This window comes from Notothenia coriiceps, unplaced genomic scaffold (assembly GCF_000735185.1).
Source record: "Notothenia coriiceps isolate Sejong01 unplaced genomic scaffold, NC01 NC01_scaffold00037244, whole genome shotgun sequence".
NCBI lineage: Eukaryota > Metazoa > Chordata > Actinopteri > Perciformes > Nototheniidae > Notothenia > Notothenia coriiceps.
This window is the reverse complement of record NW_011369945.1, coordinates 2,092,236-2,111,414: the sequence shown is the minus strand read 5'-3', so window position 1 is coordinate 2,111,414 and position 19,179 is coordinate 2,092,236. Positions and strand designations below refer to the sequence as shown.

Here is a 19,179-nt window from a genome sequence, read left to right as displayed (position 1 = left end):
AAATGACAAAAATGGCATAAAAACTAATGTTATTCTAATGCAGGTCCTTTTTGGACCCACTTATGGAAGAGTGTAGGGTCCAGTCACCCGGGCATCTAAGGGTTAAGGGAATACTGCTGTTCGGTACATTTTCTAACACCAGGCAGTTTCCCAGCTGAACCTCCTAATGATGAGACAAACAAGATACAATTAGCTCCTCTCCTCTGTCTCACAGCTACTGTTGTGCCCCCCGCCCCCTCCTGGATCCATGCTAAGCTGTAGTCACATGGTTCCCCTGGTGGAAATAAGAGCAGCCCACATGAGCCTGCAGCGTAACCCGAGCCCTGACAGGTAACTAGAGCGGCTCCTGGCAGAAGCCCTGACGACACAGTACTTTACCTGAGGCTCTGCCTGGGGATGACATGACACACACCCACCCACACACACTTTACTAAACACCTTCAATGCAAACCTGACTAAACCTCTCAATAACTGACTTACTCAGAGATACCAGCCTTTAAGCTTTATGACATGTACAACACAAGGCAACCAACCTACCTTACACACAAGCCACCTAAGCGTTATCTTACCTGAATCAGCGCGAGTACTTTGTCTTGTACGATTGTAGGCGGGTTGTTTTTAGGGGAGATTATTTTAACTAGAACGCCATCCACAAAGTCCCTGCTAGTGATCAATGCATGAAAACGATGGCCGCAGTTCTTCACACCCGTTTCCAGGACCTGATGGATGCAGAAGAGAATCATTCATTAATCACTTTGTGTGGCCGAGTGTTGCAGAAATGCAATGGAATTATATTTTGGATTGCAAATTCTCAGTGAACTTTGGCGTTAGAGAACAAGACAACATGAATACTTGTATTACTGTAACATGTAAATAAAGCTTCCTCTAGCCCACTCACCGTTAAAGTCAACATCACTTCCCGATAGTTCCTGTTGCCATTCAACCTCTTCTTCACTGCTCTAATGGCATCTTTTGGCCTGCAGACACAAACAGAAAAGCACATATTTAACACACTGTGGAATAAAAGGATTGCCACATGTTTTACATTCTTGGTAAGTCATTCGAAGCAGAGCACAGACGCCTGCCAAAAACATAATGGGTGTGGGCTTAAATGGCATTTGTAAATGGCCCTTGTAAATGGCCCTGATAGGATGATAGGACACAACAGCAAAACAGCAAATACCAGGCAAAAGAACATATCAATGATTCTTTGACTTTTTTTACATGCTCTGCAATATTGACAATGTGTCTGTTAATCTATATGATAGTAATAATTAACTTTTGGATTATTTCACCACTGTTATCAAATCAAAACAGCCTCGGAGTAGTGTGCGAATCACACCCCTTACGTTCCCCAGAGAGAAGAAAAACAGTAGAATCAGACATCTTTTTATAGACTGCTGATATACTGTATGGTCCACTGCATTAGACTAGAACCAGCTAAGGCAGTTTACAACCTACTATTCAAACAGTGCCTAGCCAGCTCAAAACATCCAGTACAAGGTTAATGGAGGAGTGAGATAAGCACTGAGGCCTGACATAAATCCACTTTACAAAGCCAGGGCTTCTTCTCTTAGGACACATATTAAGAAAATACTTTAATAATATATATTTCTACAGCAATGTAGTATATCAACAGCATAGGATCAAGGAAGACAGAACCGCACCTGTGTATATAAGAAGATAGTTAATCAATAACATTAGGATATTCATTGGTTTTCTTTCCCAGGGTACTCACCCATCCTCTGTTTCATTGATGATGTCACATATTTCCATATTAAGGGTCCAGTCTTCATTTTGCAGAGAGCCATCAGTAGCTCTCTCTGGAAAAAGACAAGTACTGTAGTCAGTTACGAAAATAACCTTTAAGGACGACTAAGGTAAACACAGCAGACCAATTATAAGGCGGTGACAAGCGGCAAGCTAGCTTAAGCTAACGTAGCTTACAGTCCTCCTTTAGGTTATTGACTTCGTTATTGTTGTTAACAGTGAATATACGAGTATATACTGAAAGAAAACAGACATCAAGTCTTTGTAGGTATCGCTAGCACAATGACAACACATGATACGGTTAACCACCAACGTTAGTTAGCTAGGCGGCTAACGGTCCAGCTGTAACTCATTCAGAGACCTTAGCATGCTAAATGTAGCTAGCCGTAACGCCTAATGACTACCGCACAATATAATACACATTTCCAGGACATAATTATCAACCTTTGCGAGTTGTCGCTTCCTAAACATCTGGTTTACATACCAATGCAATGCCCCACAGGGGTACTGTAAGGATTTCCCAAAAGGAACTCCATCTTGCTCGACAACAAACAAGTCAGTCCATGGGATGATGATACATGACGAAACGTCCCTTAAGTCCCGCCTACAGAGCAACGTCATTGGCTAAGAGATCCTGACCTTTAGTGTGATTGGACGGTTAGAACATCCATCATGACAGTTGGGTTAATTGTAAATAAAATACCAATGAAATTGCTTTTTTATGACCGTAGCACTCCTTCGAAATGATACAGACATTGAATATGCACATTAATGACAGACATCTACAAGTCTTTTGAATTGTTGGGGTTTTAATTCACAATAAAGTTTACTGACATTTTGCTTACAATAGGTGGAAAGGGCACAGACAAACAAGCCATTCTTTGAATTTATTTCCAGTCGGGAAAGCAACAACACCTTCAGCACTGTATGTGAACATGACTACTGTATGAGGATGCAGAAAATATACTTTTCTGCTTAAATACTACTTTTTGAAGAAACAGAACTGTGAAGTGGAGATGATGCTAATCCATGTACATGATCTTTTACCTCATTAGTTACCACAAAAAAGCCAAAATACCTAAAACATGAATGAATTTAAATTACAGAAAATAATTGGAATGCAGTATGTTCCATCTGTTGCTCCTATTACAATAGCATATGCACTTTGCAGTATTCAAATGTGGCAGACAGAAGGCAGACATGGAGTTAACATTCATCCACCAAATAGACAACAGCATTAGTCATAATCCTCCTGAAACCATGCGCAGTGCCCAAAATGTCACGGGCGACTGAGAACCGGCTGGAAACTCGGTGAGGGGTGGCACACTTGGCAGCTGCCACGTATAAACACTGCAGAAAGATAGCCAATGTTTTCACTGGAGTGAGATGACTCTATAACAGATCACAGACACAGCAGCTGTCACTGCTAAACAGAACAAGCAGGGTGTATGTGTGTTTGTCTGAATGGATGAAGAAGCATGGATAAACTGAGGTGTTCTCAGTTTAAGGGCGCACACACTTTTCAATTCTGCATAAGTTTGCGTTTGACAGTTGAACTCTCAGATGAGAGGTGAACAAAAAGAGCTCCAGCAGCAGTCCGTGCCCTCAGCTCATAACTTTCGTAGTCATGGGCCCACTCCACGTTTCCCCAGTATTTTATCTGTGCAGGAGGGGGAAAAAAAAATGTAAGATGACTATACAGAAAATAATAAGACTCTCTGCAGGACAAGCACCATGTCATCCTTAGTGTTTCTTCATTGTTACACTGAAGCAACTTTATACAGCTGTAAAAGATAGAACAAATGATAATGATGATGATGATGATATTGGGATCAATAAAGTACCATCTTATCTTAACAGCTACCAGCATAGGGTTCATGGGTAAAATGTAAAGAAAACAGAAGAGGGCGCCGTTCTTCCAGAAAAAAGCAAACCTTTTGAGTTTCTTGGCAAAGAGAAAAGAAAAACACTTCCAACAGCTCTTCAATTGAGCCACTTAAAACTTTTACCGCAGAAGCAAGGACTGTAATAGCAAGAGAAGTGATGGGATTTTTCAGGATTGTCAGAAACACTAGGTCTCATTTGTTTATGGTTAGTAAAGAAATATGGTAAACAACGCTGAATAAAAAAAATGTGGTTGCAAATTGTAATCTGCTACTCCCCTACCTGGTATTCCTCCTCCAGTCTGGAGAGCAGCACAGCCTGTTCCACACTCAGATGTCTGTCAATCACCCCGATCGCCAGGACAACAGACTTCAGCTGGGTGATCGCAAACTCAAGCCCTGCACAGGAGAAACCATATTACTGTATAGCTTAAGTATACTTTAAAAGCTTATTATAATACTCATTACCAAAGCAAATGTACGTAATATCACAATTATTTCCCATGTTTTACAAACACCTTAAGTATCTTCCTTAGATACGTTGTCAGCAAAGTATGAAAGATAATATTTAGCACTACGGGTAAATCATCTAAACAAAAGAGCAGATAAGAGTGCTGCGGGAATGAGTTTGAAAATCAAGACATTTGGTAACTTTCTACATTGGTAGCATTGTAAGAAATACAGAATACCCCAAACTTGAATTTTGAAGTATTAACATGTCTTTAAAAAGTTGGCTGCTTCCAAGACTGTTGTTTGATACAGTTACTTTCTGCTATTATCCCAAATCTGGTGAAAAAAATCCCACTGGCTTTATGTTTTGAATTAGCACAAGGCCATCTTTTAGGTTGGCCTAGAGCAGTGCTTCTTAAAGTGTGGTCCGCAGACCACTGGTGGTCCGTAAGCGCCCCCTAGTGGCCCGTGAGTATATTGGTAAAATTTCACATTTGAAATACATTTATTTATTTAAGTTTTCCGCACTCTCGCGGGAATATCTCCGCAATGGAGCGAGCTTAAGTTTCAGCTTTCGATTGCATGATATAGCCCAGTGCAACACCTTCATCACACATGTTGCCACTTGTTTGTACCATTTTCAGGCGATTTGTAGTTTGTTCTAGAAAAACGATGTGATTTTGGATGTGGAGTTAGGTGGTCCGCGAGTATGGTATTTGTATGAAAAAGTTTGAGAAACACTGCCCTAAACCCATCAGCCATGTTAATTATGATGGGGGCAAAATGGGAGGAGAAATGGTTGGTGTGGAAGGCTGTGTCAATAAATCATCCATTTCTAACATGGTAGACAATTAAAGAGTGCCATGATTGTAAAGACAATGTTTCTTCTCAGGCATAATATTGATCAATCTCTTGACCAATGTGTTTATTATTGTCACTGTGACAAATAAGCTTTAATAACGTAAATGAAGTAGGTATTATTGATCAAGTCAAAATTCACACATAATCAAAAAAGTCAATATTTAAATCCAAACCATGATATTTCCCTAATTCCACCAAACTGATTTTTTAATTTTTTATTTGAATACTGTAAATGATATCTGAACATTATTTGACGTGGGGCTGTTGATGCGAACAAAAGTTCTGAAAGCAGCATTTAAAAAGAATGTTGTATGAGGAAGAAAAAAAACCCAGGGTAAAATAGGAGTTTAACACAACAACGAAAAACTCTTGAACTCTAAACTGTTCCTCTTTCCTACTCCTACTCATGAAAATCACATTAACCAGCATCAGTGAGTAGTTTATGCATGTAGATATACAGGGTATTGACAACATGCATATTTCCAAGTATGAGATCTTATAAGACACGTAAAAAATACACACTGCCATGCCAATTTAGGATTAAGTAAAAATTGGAGAATATTAATAGCTGGTCTACATTTTAAGTATCTGAGAAGTATATAGTGAGTAATGCACACACATTCAGACACGTATGTCAGCCCAGCACTTACGCAGATATATTGACAATTTTGCCTTTTTTTCTATTTGTTTTTCTTCAGGCATGAAGGACTTAATGTAAAAGCAAACTACAATCTTTACCCAACTGCTAGAAAAAAGTAGTTGAATGCAGATATTTCTTGCGATATAAAACCCATCAGTGACTGAATCCAGAAATGAAACCACCACATCAACTCTGGGCACCTACTGCCTGCCATTTTTGTCAGCACTATTTTGTGAGATTCAAAACAGAACATTGCTGAGGGAAAAGAGGTCTTTTGAGAAGCACCTGTTGATTTCAAAGGGACTGTGATGCAATGGTCTTGGCTTTGCTCTGAACCAAGAGGCCCTCTTTGGCTTTTACTCACGCACAGAATTTATCCTATTCTACTTTCTCCGTAATCCAAACTCAGTCGGACCACATGCTGTATGAATCTGCTTCAAGTGCTGACACATGTCCCCCTCGGCAAAGGTTTTCCACTTCCAGTTCCTGGCTTTTATTTCTATAGGAGGAAATAGTTGTGCCAAATAAAGTTTAGCACAAATCACAAGAATGTGAATCTCACAGGCCTTTACTAAATAATTCATAAACAAAAACAAATCACATTTTTAACCAAGCAGTGCAATGCAGCACAGTGGAATTATTCAGGTTTAAGAGGATGGATGCCAGTCAGTTTCACACTCAATTTAGCAACGTTAGACCTGAGCAGGGTAAGTGATCTCATGCTCATGGGCCACCCATGTGGGTTATTCACTGGCCAAGACAGGAAGTGGGGTCACTTTAATCTCCATCTCGATTGGGATGTGGGTGGTAGTGACGTGTCAGAGTATGGGACCCCTTTCCTCCCGTACAGAGACTCCAGACTAATAGGGAGGTCCTTCCATCATCTCAATTTTCTTTCCTGTCCACCTCGCTTAACTTTTCCTACTCATTCTCCTACAGGCATCCCCATCAGCCTGGGCAGATGTCCCTCTCATTTGGGACTGACTGGAAAGGAAGTGGGAACATATGGGGAGAAGGACAGAGTCCACTTAGGGAAAAAAAAAACAGAGGAGGAAGAAGGGAGTGAGGAGCCACTTTCCTGGAACAGTAGAGTTAAAACAGGTTGGTGAGCACTGCAGTAACAATGCACATCCTCCAACAAGTTCAACTTTCAGTATCAAAAACCGTCTTCTGTTTTTTTAAAGAGAATGTAGGTTCATTATTCATATTTATATCAGGTCCCACTCCCTATTGTTTCCTCACCTGGATGCCTGAGCTGCAGGATGATTTATGTACAGAGTTTGACAAACATTCAACTTCACATTCACAAGTCTGAGTTGAACACGTGTAACTACAAGATGTGTGACATCACAACTAGTCTGGAAAGGTCTACTCTGCAACTCCCACGCCTGTGATGTGGAACTTTGAAGGCTTGATTATATTGAAAATAAACGTAACATTTAGTAGAAAACATCTCCTCTCGAAGAGTTAAACTTTTGAAATGAAGACTGTTTGCACCTTTTGTAAATCTGGATAGGTTATATACTTGTATGATTTTAAATGTTTTACCTTATGGATAGGGGCTCTTTAGGGTGCAGCATTAAACTCAGCCATTCATGTTTATGCTTGGCAGCAACTTTTTGAGATGGCTTTAATTTGGCGCGTAATTACGCACTACATTCACGTTGATTACTGTCATTAAAAAAGAAAGTGATACAATCATAACTTCCTCATACTTATATCGTCGTACTTACTGCTTTCTGGCGGTCCGTAGACCATGTTGAATTTGTATATCTCCTTGGCATAGTACTCTGTCTCTGTGTTGTCCTGACCGCAGCTCTGCTGCCGGTCCCTCCGCAGCTCCTCCAGAAGCTCCTTGGTGCTGTTATACAACGCTTGGATCTGATAAGGGACTTCACTCGGTCCGAGGGAGTGTGGAGGACTTGTCAGTCGGAGTTTGCTCAAAATCTGACCTCGTATCGCCTCGACCCTCTTCCTTTTTACGTGGTCGATATCCACAGTGGCACAAGTTGAAAGAGATGAGCTCAAAGTCGCGCAGTTGAGGAGGAGGACAAACAGCAAAGCCTTTCCCAAATGCATTTTTCTCTCTGCATTTGGTTCGCCCGGTAATGAAAATATGCAGATACACAAACGGCCAATGTCAGTGTAAATAAGTCGTAAAGTTAAACTCTAATGCCCGTTTGATGTTAGTTTCAACTTTCTTTGGAACTAATGATGAAAAAAATCCTCACTTAATTCGTTTTCTTGCGGCAGTTCCCTTTGTTATAAGCAGAAATCCAAGTGTGTGTTTGCCCATGAGGCATTACTCAATTCAAAGTCCCGAACAACAGAAACTATCCCGAATATATGAATGTATCCGGCACAAATGTATGTGTAGAAACACACACAGTTTTATTTGCATTCTATTGCTCAATCCACTAGATTTAAGTCGTCCCACGGCTTGGCATATTTCTCCTCTTTTCTTTCTCATTAAAATGTAGTGCCGCGTTATTGTGTGTGCGTGCGGAGGCAGACCGCAGGCTGTCAGGTTCACGGGGTAAAGCGACTCTGAGCGCTTGCTGTGGCCTCACGTGTTTTATACCGCTACTTTCTGACGTTTGATGGAGGAGGGACCGCAGGGGGAGCCCAGATCACAACTGCGCTCAGTGGGATGCACCACACATCAGCTGTGAAACTATAAACATGTGTACTAGTTGTGTTTCCTGATCGCGTCAATATGAGCACTTCTCGTATGATGCTGGAAAGACTTGGCTTTAATATTCTCGCCAGTTGTTCCTTCATTAAGGCATCTACACTGGAGGCATAGCTGGTATGGTGTCTTCGTTGGTGTTTGTTGTTGAAAAATGTGTTTTATATATGAGATGGGATTATTAGAGATCTCAAATCAGTTGGTCTTTCTGGTTACTTCAGCCTGGGTCGTGCACCCTCTAGTGGGGAAGTGTAATAATAGCAGGTGTCTACATTCACTGACCTTATCTAAGAAATTCACCTTATTAAATAGTTGTCTAATAGTATCATATTTGAATACACGTTTGAATCCCCTTAGCATCTGAAAAACTTTTGATTGTCCTCCCACAGGCCGACTGATTCAAAGACAATTGTCTTATAAAGTCATCCTGTAAAGACCAACACAATAGTCAAATGTAGGACATGAAGTTTATACATAATTGCTTTGTTTAATAATCTGGAAATTGTGCCTAACACTTGCCTGGGGGAAAAATAAAAGTATCTGTGTAAGCAACCATAACACTTGAAAAATAACGGTGTTTTGTAGACGATACAAAAATACATAGGCCTACCATAAAAGAAGAAAACTTTTTTGCCTGCTGTTGCCGCTTGCCTGGACTCATCTTGAAAAGACCCGCACATTACCGGTCATTTTTTCAAATTACAGGACCCCTTTCAGATTCATTTTGCTAACATGATTGCATTACCATTCAGAATAACTGTAAACCTGTCAGTGCATATTTTCCCATGCCCTCTGCAAACCGCACACCATTCATTTTCATGCTCTGAAGATTTATTTGCAGACCCTTAAGTTATTTTATCTTCTTGATTTTTCCCCCCCTCCGTAGTCTGTTTTATCTCTATTCATGGAGCATATCCACATTCTCAGACCTATTTTAGGTCAAAGCTCACTCAACCGCTGGAGGCCCCGTACCCAAACATGGGGTCTGGTATTTCACTATGTTTCTTTTGCCCAACAGTTTGCGTAGCAAGAATAATTTTGTACAATGTCCAAACTTGGTAAATATTTGGCTTTAAGTCAAACGCCCAGGTGAATGTGTCTACTTATGCAAACTTTCTTGATTCATTATGCTGGAGATGAATATGAAGTTTTTTACACATTAAGTTAGAATAACGTCGTCCCTGCCTAAACTCACTATTATACTCGAATGAATACATAATTCATGTTAATGCACCCTCCCATGCTCTCACCTCCTGTCTTTCTTTTATTTTCCTCTTATAGTCAGTTGTCGCTGTGGAAAAGCCGCATGCAATTAATTTTAACGTCACTTTATCTGTGAAAGAGGGAATTATTTAGGTTTTACATAAAAGTGGGCTTGAATCAGCAATATGTAAGCCCTTGTTTTAAATATTAGTTTCAATAAAGCTCCATAGTGCTGCTCAAGCAGATGTACCGTAAAAGGCCCATGTATGTTAATGATAAAGCTCCTCAGTATCTGTTGTCCAAGCAGAACCAAGCTCTGAATGCAATGTCTTCATTCATACATTTGTCACAGTGATGTTTGAGCGATCCAAACCCTAAATGGCTGTTTGGGCTTCTCCATGATCCAATAAGGCAATGAGATGTCTTTATAGCTATTGTGAAACTATTTTAGGACAAGGGCTAGTCGCTGAGCCGTCACACACTTTCCCACAGTCCTTCATGGTGACTCTGTTGCATTGCATTCTAGCTTATCTCAAAAGTCAAGTTAAGGAAAACTGAGATAAAACAGTCATTTGTAATAGTTTTTTTTACCAAGTGACTCGTCACCTCTTTAAAGAAATGTCCAGTGTGTGTGGCACAACTTAGTGATTACAACTTTAACTTCATTTGGTATATTTAAGTTTACTTTCTACCTTTCAAGTGAATATTTGGTTGTTTTCATGTCATTAAGGATCTGTTCTGTTTTTATGTTGCTCCCGCTTTACTCTTATCTTTTGTTAATTACTGTAATATTGGCAGTTCTCCATTAAGCCAGCAGGTGATGCTGCATAACAAACAATGTCTGCTCCCCATTGACTGAATATCAACACAAGCAGCAACACTCAACATCTTATACATTTCCAGAGGATCATGGTAAATAAAAATGTACTCTCAGTGGCCACATTATAAGAGACTCATGTGCAATCCAATAAGAAAGTGTGTTTAGTTTGGATTCAAATGGTTAAATAGTTGTACATTTAACTATGTAGCTGTGGTGTTGAACTAGACTTATGGTCGTACAAATAAAGCGACCAGGCCGTGTATATTTAATGCTCAAGGAAAGTCCAGGAAGTCTTGAGTTTAGATATCTAATTGTCAATTCATCATTCCTCAGATTTTTTTTTTTTTTTTTTTGACACATTTAGTTGGATTACTATTTCTTCAAAATGAATGAATGACTTTTTGGGGGTTGAGCATCTATTTCCATTTATCCTATCAAGGTTGTGTGGAGAGACTCTGTAATGGGTTGTGGGTCTTTATGAGGAGGCCGAACACAAACCACCACATGGACTGGACTGGTGAACAGGAATTATGTCATCCCACGCATACTTATCGCACTATTCCACACTGTCTGGGGATTCCTAGACATGATCCCAACCATCACCATCAAAGTTCACTTTTACTCCAAGCGTCCTCCAGTGGTTAGCTCACTGCTGGGTCAGGTTTTAGTGAGTCATTCTCCGGCAATCTCTCCGTCTCGCACAACACACGGGAAAGGAATGCAGCTACAGACCAAAGGATGAAAACAAAAACACATGCTGGTAGCAATCCGGAGGAATATGTCCTCTTTGTCCGGTAATGTGGGTTACATTCCTGCCTGCTGTTTCTGTCACAGTAGAACGTGCAATTGTAGTGGTAAACCTCTTCTAGACGAGCAGGGATCAGGAGACTGTTGTTTTTACCAAACACCATTTTTGTTTATTTAAGATTTTATCATGGTTCCTCTGAGTTGACCATTTGACCACATACTCATACACTCAGAATCCCACTGCTTAGGACTGGCTAGACGAGTCGGACAAACCCCAGATACCAAGCAGCATCGCACCAGATTTCCCTGCTACTGCATAAAGACAAGCCAGCGCACTAAAGTCTGCGTTTTTTGGGGGGTAACAAGCCTGTGAGTCATACTTGGGGAGTCAGTGGGATGGTAATGCCAACAGGAGACCCCTTAAACACACACCAGCGGAGACAATGATGTGTATATGTCATAGCTTTACAACTCAAATGACTCATTTGATTGGTCCACCATCTGTTAGTCATCGGTTTTCTCAATACATGTACATAGGAAAGGAATACCACACCGGCTAGACGATGACTTACGGTGAGGTCAGCCAAAGCTTCTCCGTCGTTGTTGTGGCTGAGGTTTATAACTTTATCTTGTGGCAGTCTTCCATCCAATAAGTACAACGCTTAAATTGATGACACTGAAATTGTCTTTTGAGTAAAAAGCGTATCTCTGTGTTGTTCTTATGATTGAGGCAGTGGGCAACATTTGGACGTTAGTCTGCTCAAAGGTGTGCTCAGGTTTTTTATTTCACCACTCCTGCTCCTGGTAGAGAGACTCTGGTGCTCCCTTCATGTTCTGTTCAAACCCTGAACCCCAGCATGACCTTTGTGCTCTCTGGCCAAATGGCCTTTCTTTTAGTTTGTTTACTACCAATACCGTAATAACTTGTTATATAATGACACAATTTATTATCAATAAATTCAAATCACATACACCACATCTCAATTATTGAACAGGTATGCTTGGTCTTGTATGACCTGTATCAAATGTTGGCATCTTTAGCTTGATATCGCTCTATAAGCCGGGATAAGGTGGTTTATTGACTTTATGATACTGCAAGTTGTAGCATGAACCATTATCCTGTACTTATGACTTTATGGCAACTGTATTTACTGTAAAAAAAAAAGTGACATAGTCCTATTTTAAATCATTGTACTGAATCACTGAAGCATTTCAAACTTTAACTTCTTATGTTTACAAAAGCTTTTTTTTGTATTCTACATTGCAGCTGTCCCAAACCTAATATCCCCTTGGGGAAATCAAAAATATTCTGCTATTAAAGATTCTGAAAACCTTTTTGTTTAAGCTTTTGTTTTATGGTAGAAGTTTATTGCACTTATTGAAAGTCACTCTTGACAAAAGCATCTGCTATATTAACCATAGTAATTGCTTTTATTTGACATATGCGGCCTTCCAGTGTTGACAAATCAATTTGAACGTATTTTACCAGGGGGCTGAAGACCTTCAAACCAGCCGAGAGGAACATCAACATGGCGGCTTACGTGTTCGAGCCATGAAGGAACGCCAACATCCAATTTGAGTCGTGGTTCCCGATGAATGTAAGTCCAATATTCAGTTTTTGTTTGATATATTTTTATTTCCACCCAGTCCTATGGAGAATATCAGGATCTAAGCAGTTTTTTTTAACCGTCTTCACCAGCTGCTAACTTTGTCTGTACGCTTTTTGATGCTGCTCAAAATCAGAGTTGTTTGCTTATTAAAGCAAATAGGAGGTTGAGCAAAGAATATAGTCCAAATGAGTTGGTTGTATGACAATCATAATAAAGCTATGTAGAGCTACAAGATAATTCCCAATGCTACATGAGACCCTTTCACATTTCATATAATTAGATTACATAAGACTAACTTTTAACAGAGTTTTTAAGAAAAGTGCTGAAAAAAAATACTTTATGCCCCAAATACTTACATTTCTTCCTTAAAACCCTCACCTTTTGTAATTTGTGTGTTTTTTTTGTGGCGTTTTGGCTGCAATAGTCGTAGTCGGGGACTTTGGCAGGCCTCAGTGACGGCTTGCTCCCATAAGACGGCACATTGTGGCGGTCTGATGTCACAGAGGTGAAGACTGTTCACTTTGCATCTGGGTCTACGAAGGAGGTGATCTGCTGAGTTAAGGCTTTTTGGAAAGCAGAGGACAAGGTGTCATTGGGCCTCTGCATGAATATGAAATAGCGACGGTCATGATGTTGATTCACACTCCAGACAAATACTGTCAAAGCTAAGGCTAAACACACTTAGCATTTTTTGATTAGCACTCAGTGTGAGTCAGACGGCAGAAAGTTGCTGTGCTCAGTGTCGGTTGTTGTGATTACTAATGGCAGGGTTTGTGGAAATGATTGATGGAAGAAGCTGTCTGCAATTCCAGTTGTGATTCAGCTCAGTTTAATCGTGTTACCAAACTGAGGGATTACTTTTCAGTTACCACACTTTTTTCATCGTCAGTGTTGTGTTTATGCTGTTTTGGCTAAAGCATACAGCAACCATATGTGCTGTTATTAAGCCGATCAGCTGTTTTAGGAAGGACCGAGAAAAAGGAAAAGAAACGAGAACCTTTCAGTTGTTCTCTTGCTCATCTTTGCTCTCTGCATGGAATTTCAGAGAGAAAAACATCAGGCCTTTTTCCTTTTCTCTCCAACTTTAACCCTCCACTCCCCCACCTCTCTATTCCCGTAAGTTGTATAATGAAAAAAACGACTTTTGGAATCCCAGTAGCATTGGCACATGTGGCAAAGAAATTGTCAAAAGAAAAGCAAAAACTAAAAGGAGCTTTACTGGAAGCACTCCATTTAAAAAAAAAAAGTATTGGACAGTAGATATAGGAGGGCAAAGGTTAATGTCTGTTATATATTTCGGACATGCACAGTGATGGTGTGCAAACTCTCTGTCTCTGTAAGACAAAGGCATAATGTAGGTTCACGCTCGCACATTATTTGGTAGCATGCACACAATGGTAATGCTCATGTATTCACTCTCATACACACACTCACTGCACCGGCCAGTGTAGCGCTGGCCTCCTCATGCAGAGTCTAGACAGGAAGCTGGTCCATGCCAGATTAGGGATTTTCTCCCTCACACCAATACACACACACATGCACACACACTGTTACAGTGCTTCTTTCAATATGTCTGTGTTTATTGTGTGTTTGAGTGAAAAAGAAAGAGAGGGAGGGAAAAACAGCGACTTGGTGACAGAGCCATGTGTGTATGTAGTTGTGTGTGTGAGCTTGTCAATCTTTGAACAATTCTCAATATAAAAAAACACTTAGCTAAAGAGAAACAGATTCTGTGTCAATGGCTTTATTATTGTATACTCTCATTTTTCCTCAACTTTCCACCCATTGACTGAGTGTGAGGCACAGTGTGAAAAGTTCAACTTGTCCTTCCCAGGTACAGCGGCGCTCTGCATCCTGTAGTGCTTAGCTAAATTAAACCGAGCCCCTACTGTTCTCATCTGCTCACCTGTAGCCCCTGCCAGGCCCGGCCATGACCTCTGAACCCACACAGATGGGTCTGCATAATAAGACACGGGCACACACGGCTAAGTGCCATCTCGGACATGTTTGATGGGTAGCTATATACAACCAGGACAGTCTGAATACTGTCCGTACTGGAATGCTAATGTGATGACCTTACCGGGCAGGTGAGGGCGTGTGTGTGTTTGTTTCTATATTTCTCTGTGTGAGTTCCACTGAGCTTTTAAGTGTAAATACAGATAGTTGAAAAGTGTGTGCCTACTATTCACTATCTTTGTCCCTCTGTGCGTTGTTGGCCTGAGGCCAATGGCCCCTGTGCCCTGTGTATGGCAGGCTGAGCTGTACTTTTCACTCTCACTGTATGAATATGCATGGCCTCCTGGCTTGTGAGACGCGGCAGTATATACATAGATTATAAAGAGCTATCTTAAAATGCTACATAAAGCGGAAAAAGTTTGGAGAAAAATACACCTGTCCTCAAAATTTTTGGGAAAATACATACTTTTCAAATGATAAATACTTGTATTTCTCTCTAAGGAACAGTTCAGTTTGAGGTGATTTTGATTTGTTTCTACCAGATACCTTTTCATGACCTACATGTAGTGCTCAGTTTATATGAACTAAGTTTGATCCCATAGACGTCTATGAATTCCAATGAGCAAATGTACACAGACATTGTCAAATTAGAACGAAACAAAACAGAAAAAAAAGTAACCCTAACCCTTCAGTCTGTCAATTCGGAAGATCTTTGCTGTAAAGAAAAATAAATAAATATAGTTTATTATATTTTCTTATTCACTTTCATTCCACCTAGCACATGACATATTTGATGTTGACGAAAAGCCATCCAAATACCGGTACTTTATTTTTAATCTAAGGTTCAAAGTGCTATTTTTAGAAAGTAGTCCTCTCCACATAAGTCCTTCTGTTGGACACCTCCTTAATATATGAGCATATTTACACCTTGTCTTGGGGAATATATGACATATGTGCACTGGCCACTGCTGCATTACGTTATATTTCATCCACTGCTTGGTTCCATCTGTGAAATGGTCCTCTTCATTTCCCACATGAGTGGTTTTCTTATCATCCAGGCCCCCTCTCGCCTGCCCCAGGGGCTGAGTTAAAGTCGATAAAACACCCAAATATTCTGTTAAACATGGACGGCCTCTGCCTTGTGGCCGCTCCCTGCAATGCCTCCTGGGTAATTATGGTAATAACTCAACCGTCGGAGGCGAGGCCAGAGGCCCCCGGGATGACGAGGTCAGACCGGAGAGCCTGGGACGAGGAGCGGTGGCGGCTGAAGGGGGGGCGGCGGGGTCAAGGTGAAGCGGGCCGGGCTCTCACGTTGCTATCCCATAAACCCTTGCTGTCACATCAGAGGCCGCTGGATGTATGTGGACATTCCCACTAATCTGTCCTCCTCGACAATCAAGATGCTGATGAGCGATGATGACAAGTGTTTTAGTAGTTCCGTTATTTGTGCGGCCTTGACTGACAGACGCCTGGTCGCCGGTCGGTACGAAGGTCACATGTTCCTCTGTTTGGGATTTTGAAATTAGAGATAGGCTAATTGTTGTGAAGCATTCTACTGCAAGGAAAAATTGTGATGTTTTGAAAAGCAGATTGGGTGCTCCACTATATAACTATGTATTTATTTTTTCTTTATTGAGACGGTCAGAAAATCGAGAAAGGCAAAGGACAAAATGTTCTGGCGGAATCTGATCCATTATGGGTACATGTCCTCCCAGACGGAGGTGTACCATCACTTTCCCAAATTACAATCGACTTCTTTGTATTCTCTGTATCGTCTGACTGCGTGCCGGCTGACGACAGTCTCTCATATGATGAATAACTGAGAAAGAAACAGAACTACTCAACTTCTGGACATTCTTGCAGAAGATTGATTTGTTTCAATAGAATAATCTGGTCATGTTTTTTTACACACGTATCTTCATTGGGTCATTTATATTTAATTTACCTTTTAGTTTTATAATTGAACTGTTATCATTATTGAATTGAAAGGTAAATTGAAGTTACAGTAAAGCAGTGTATTACTAAGTGTTAAGGTAATTCTCAGTTTCTTTAATGTATTTATCAAATGTAAATATTACATAACAGAAAATACAAACACAATAGTTATGTCACTGCAATCATTTAGCATTTTAAGATCATTTCAAATCTATCTATCTATCTATGTGTAATATCAGAAGACATTTTTAAATTTAGAATTATTAAAAACATTACAAAGGCAGGTAGTGCGTTTCTGTGCGTGTACACCCGAGCCTCTCTTGCATGACCTATATTTAGACTGAAAGTTATGCTAGACGAACAACGACAGAAACAAAATATTCCCCCATATTCTGTCCAGATTCTGGTCAGGGGAGACACCATAGGAAAGTTTTACCATTCAAATCACCATTTTGGCTTCCTCAGCATTTCTTCGTTTCCTTGAACCTTAAAGTTTCCCTTCTGGTGCTACTCCTTCCTGATCCGAGCCAAGCTTCGTGTAGGTCATTCCAGTCTCTTAGCATAGAAATATCCTTTCTTAAGTATAAATTTGAAAGGAAGTGAAGTGAATTGACAAGTGTAATCATTTCCAGTGACACACATCTCCATTCAGACTGAAGTTTAATGTAGAAGTGATCAGCGCCAGAGCTATTATCACAGGCATCCAGATGTCAGGGGAAATGAGAAAGCTGCATTTAGGGAAAGTGTGAGTAAAAACCTAACACCACATGCAATGAATAACCCCATAACGCATCAGGGAGCTCTCCACTTAAGTTATTGTGAAGCTTAACCATTATTAGCATTGATAGATATGGGCTCGGCCTTAATTTTGCTTCATAGATTAAAATTCTCCTTTTTTCAAGTATGAGCAAGTGCCAAGCCATAAATATCTCCCTGCAGTTTATTCCTGCCCTGCTGTGTTGAACCTTTATTCCTGCTTACATAGTTACATATTGTAGTTTATTCACTGCCATCCACCCTGCGGTTCATTGAGACCCCTGACCTGCAAACAACTATAAATATTTATTTGCGTCGGCTTGTCTAAAAATAACTGTATTACAATAGAGTGTCCTGGAAGAGGTCCAGGAGCGTTGTGCAGCGAGCGGTAGTCAGCATTCAGAGTCCGGCCTCTGTGTCCAGAGAGGGATAGGGCGGTGTCAAGAGGCAGACATATTGATAGCTTTGTGGTCAACAGGAAAAAAAGTCACTTAGCGAGGGATCCTTTGGGTCCAAGGATGTATTTCTGGAACACGCAGACGGAAACAAGTAGCAGTTTGGAGTGATGCACAGTGCTTCTCCAGTGACATCTATAAACACTATCCCCATCCTTTAACAGCATCACAGTGCTGAACTCTAAAGACAGCAGCGATTCCAAGGTAGGAAATATCAACTGAAACAGCCAGAATGTGGACAAAAAAGACTTTTATTACTAATAATATAATAATGATAAACTTTATTTGTATAGCACCTCTCATGCACAAAGCAGCCCAAAGTGCTTTACAGAAAACACAACAACAATATTAAAATAATATGAAAATGAATACAGAACAAGATAAAACATCTACAGTGATAATATGTTAAAAGAAAAACAATTTAAAAAAGAAAATTTAAAATGTCAAATAAAAGCAAAACAGAAAAGAATATTATTTGCTTTTAAACATTTCAAAGGAGTTTGCTGTTCTAAGATCCACGAAGTAAGTAGATCTGTAACCAAAAATCGATCAATGAAAAACCCCAGAGAACCAATAAGTCGTTCATTCATTCTTCATGCTGAAATGCTGAAGCAGGATACAAGCTGATGGAAATGTGGGGAAATAATACTTTTTGGCTACTACACTGATTCATCAAGCTTCACAATAATGAAACCCGGATCCAAGATCCATTTTGGACAAATCAGGAGAGCTAATCACTGATTGTTCCTACTTCAAATATAAACATGATTATGTAGGATCCAAAACTTGGACACCTTAAATTGACTTTGGGTTTGAATCGCATTTAAGTAATCCACTGTCCCTCATCACAAAAGTAAACTTGATTTAAAAGTGGAAAAAGAAAAAAGTGATTGTTAATGCATAATTTCAAGTTCAACAAATAAATATAAATGTAATTTCTGAGGATAAGTATGATATCTGAAGAATAGAAACTAATAAGGTGAAAACATAAACAAAAATCCACTGTAAAACTTTTCTTTGGCTTCTTTAGAGTCCAGAGAGTTGGCGTGTGCGGCTCAGGTCAGCTTGGACGTGTCCCAGCACAGACAGCTACAGAAACATATGTGCAATGCTGGAAACATTGACATGTGAATAGTTGGATGATGTCAGAGCGGCAGATTAGACTGAAGCGCGGTCGGCTCGGAGACAAACAGATTCAAACTCAGCTTTGTGGCGGATAATTGCACAGACTTTGTGTGTGTTCGTTCTTCGTGCCAGCGCTGTTTGCCAGTCAATATCAAAGTGTCTGCCAGTCTGCCTCACTACGAGACACAAGTTTCACTCCGCAACTTGTGCCTCCCCAATCCCTCCTTCACCCCCAGAATGCAATAAATGTCCGGCCATCATTTATTTTAATTCACTCCC

At 40.3% G+C, this 19,179-nt stretch overlaps 2 protein-coding genes and 1 long non-coding RNA gene across 3 annotated transcripts in view; all 3 read right to left on the bottom strand.

The window, feature by feature from the left end:
* Window positions 1-8,131, bottom strand: part of LOC104964434 (transforming growth factor beta-3-like) — a 17,057-nt gene extending 8,926 nt beyond the window's left edge. Inside the window, exon 1 of the mRNA XM_010793215.1 lies at window positions 7,338-8,131. Coding sequence (XP_010791517.1) covers window positions 7,338-7,683 — 346 coding nt within the window. The 5' untranslated portion in view covers window positions 7,684-8,131. The remainder of the gene's footprint in view (window positions 1-7,337) is intronic.
* LOC104964432 (TOM1-like protein 2) lies at window positions 522-2,340 on the bottom strand. Its single transcript, XM_010793214.1, has 4 exons — window positions 2,255-2,340; window positions 1,739-1,823; window positions 899-977; window positions 522-719 (listed from the first exon to the last, which is right to left on the bottom strand). Exons 1-4 carry the CDS (start codon window positions 2,304-2,306, stop codon window positions 561-563), a joined length of 375 nt encoding a protein of 124 aa, XP_010791516.1. The 5' UTR covers window positions 2,307-2,340; the 3' UTR covers window positions 522-560.
* Window positions 2,562-4,063, bottom strand: LOC104964433 (uncharacterized). The gene is made up of 2 exons (XR_800414.1): window positions 3,937-4,063; window positions 2,562-3,430 (listed from the first exon to the last, which is right to left on the bottom strand). It is a non-coding gene; the product is annotated as an uncharacterized lncRNA (long non-coding RNA).
* Window positions 8,132-19,179: the final 11,048 nt, after the last annotated feature.

Coding starts and splice junctions, on each gene's coding strand:
- LOC104964432 (XM_010793214.1), bottom strand. CDS start 2,306: ATGGAGTTCCTTTTGGGAAATCCTTACAGTACCCCTGTGGGGCATTGC. Junction 1,824..2,254: donor CCCTGTGGGGCATTGCATTG/GTATGTAAACCA, acceptor GTCTTTTTCCAG/AGAGAGCTACTGATGGCTCT. Junction 720..898: donor AAGTGATGTTGACTTTAACG/GTGAGTGGGCTA, acceptor TGCATCCATCAG/GTCCTGGAAACGGGTGTGAA.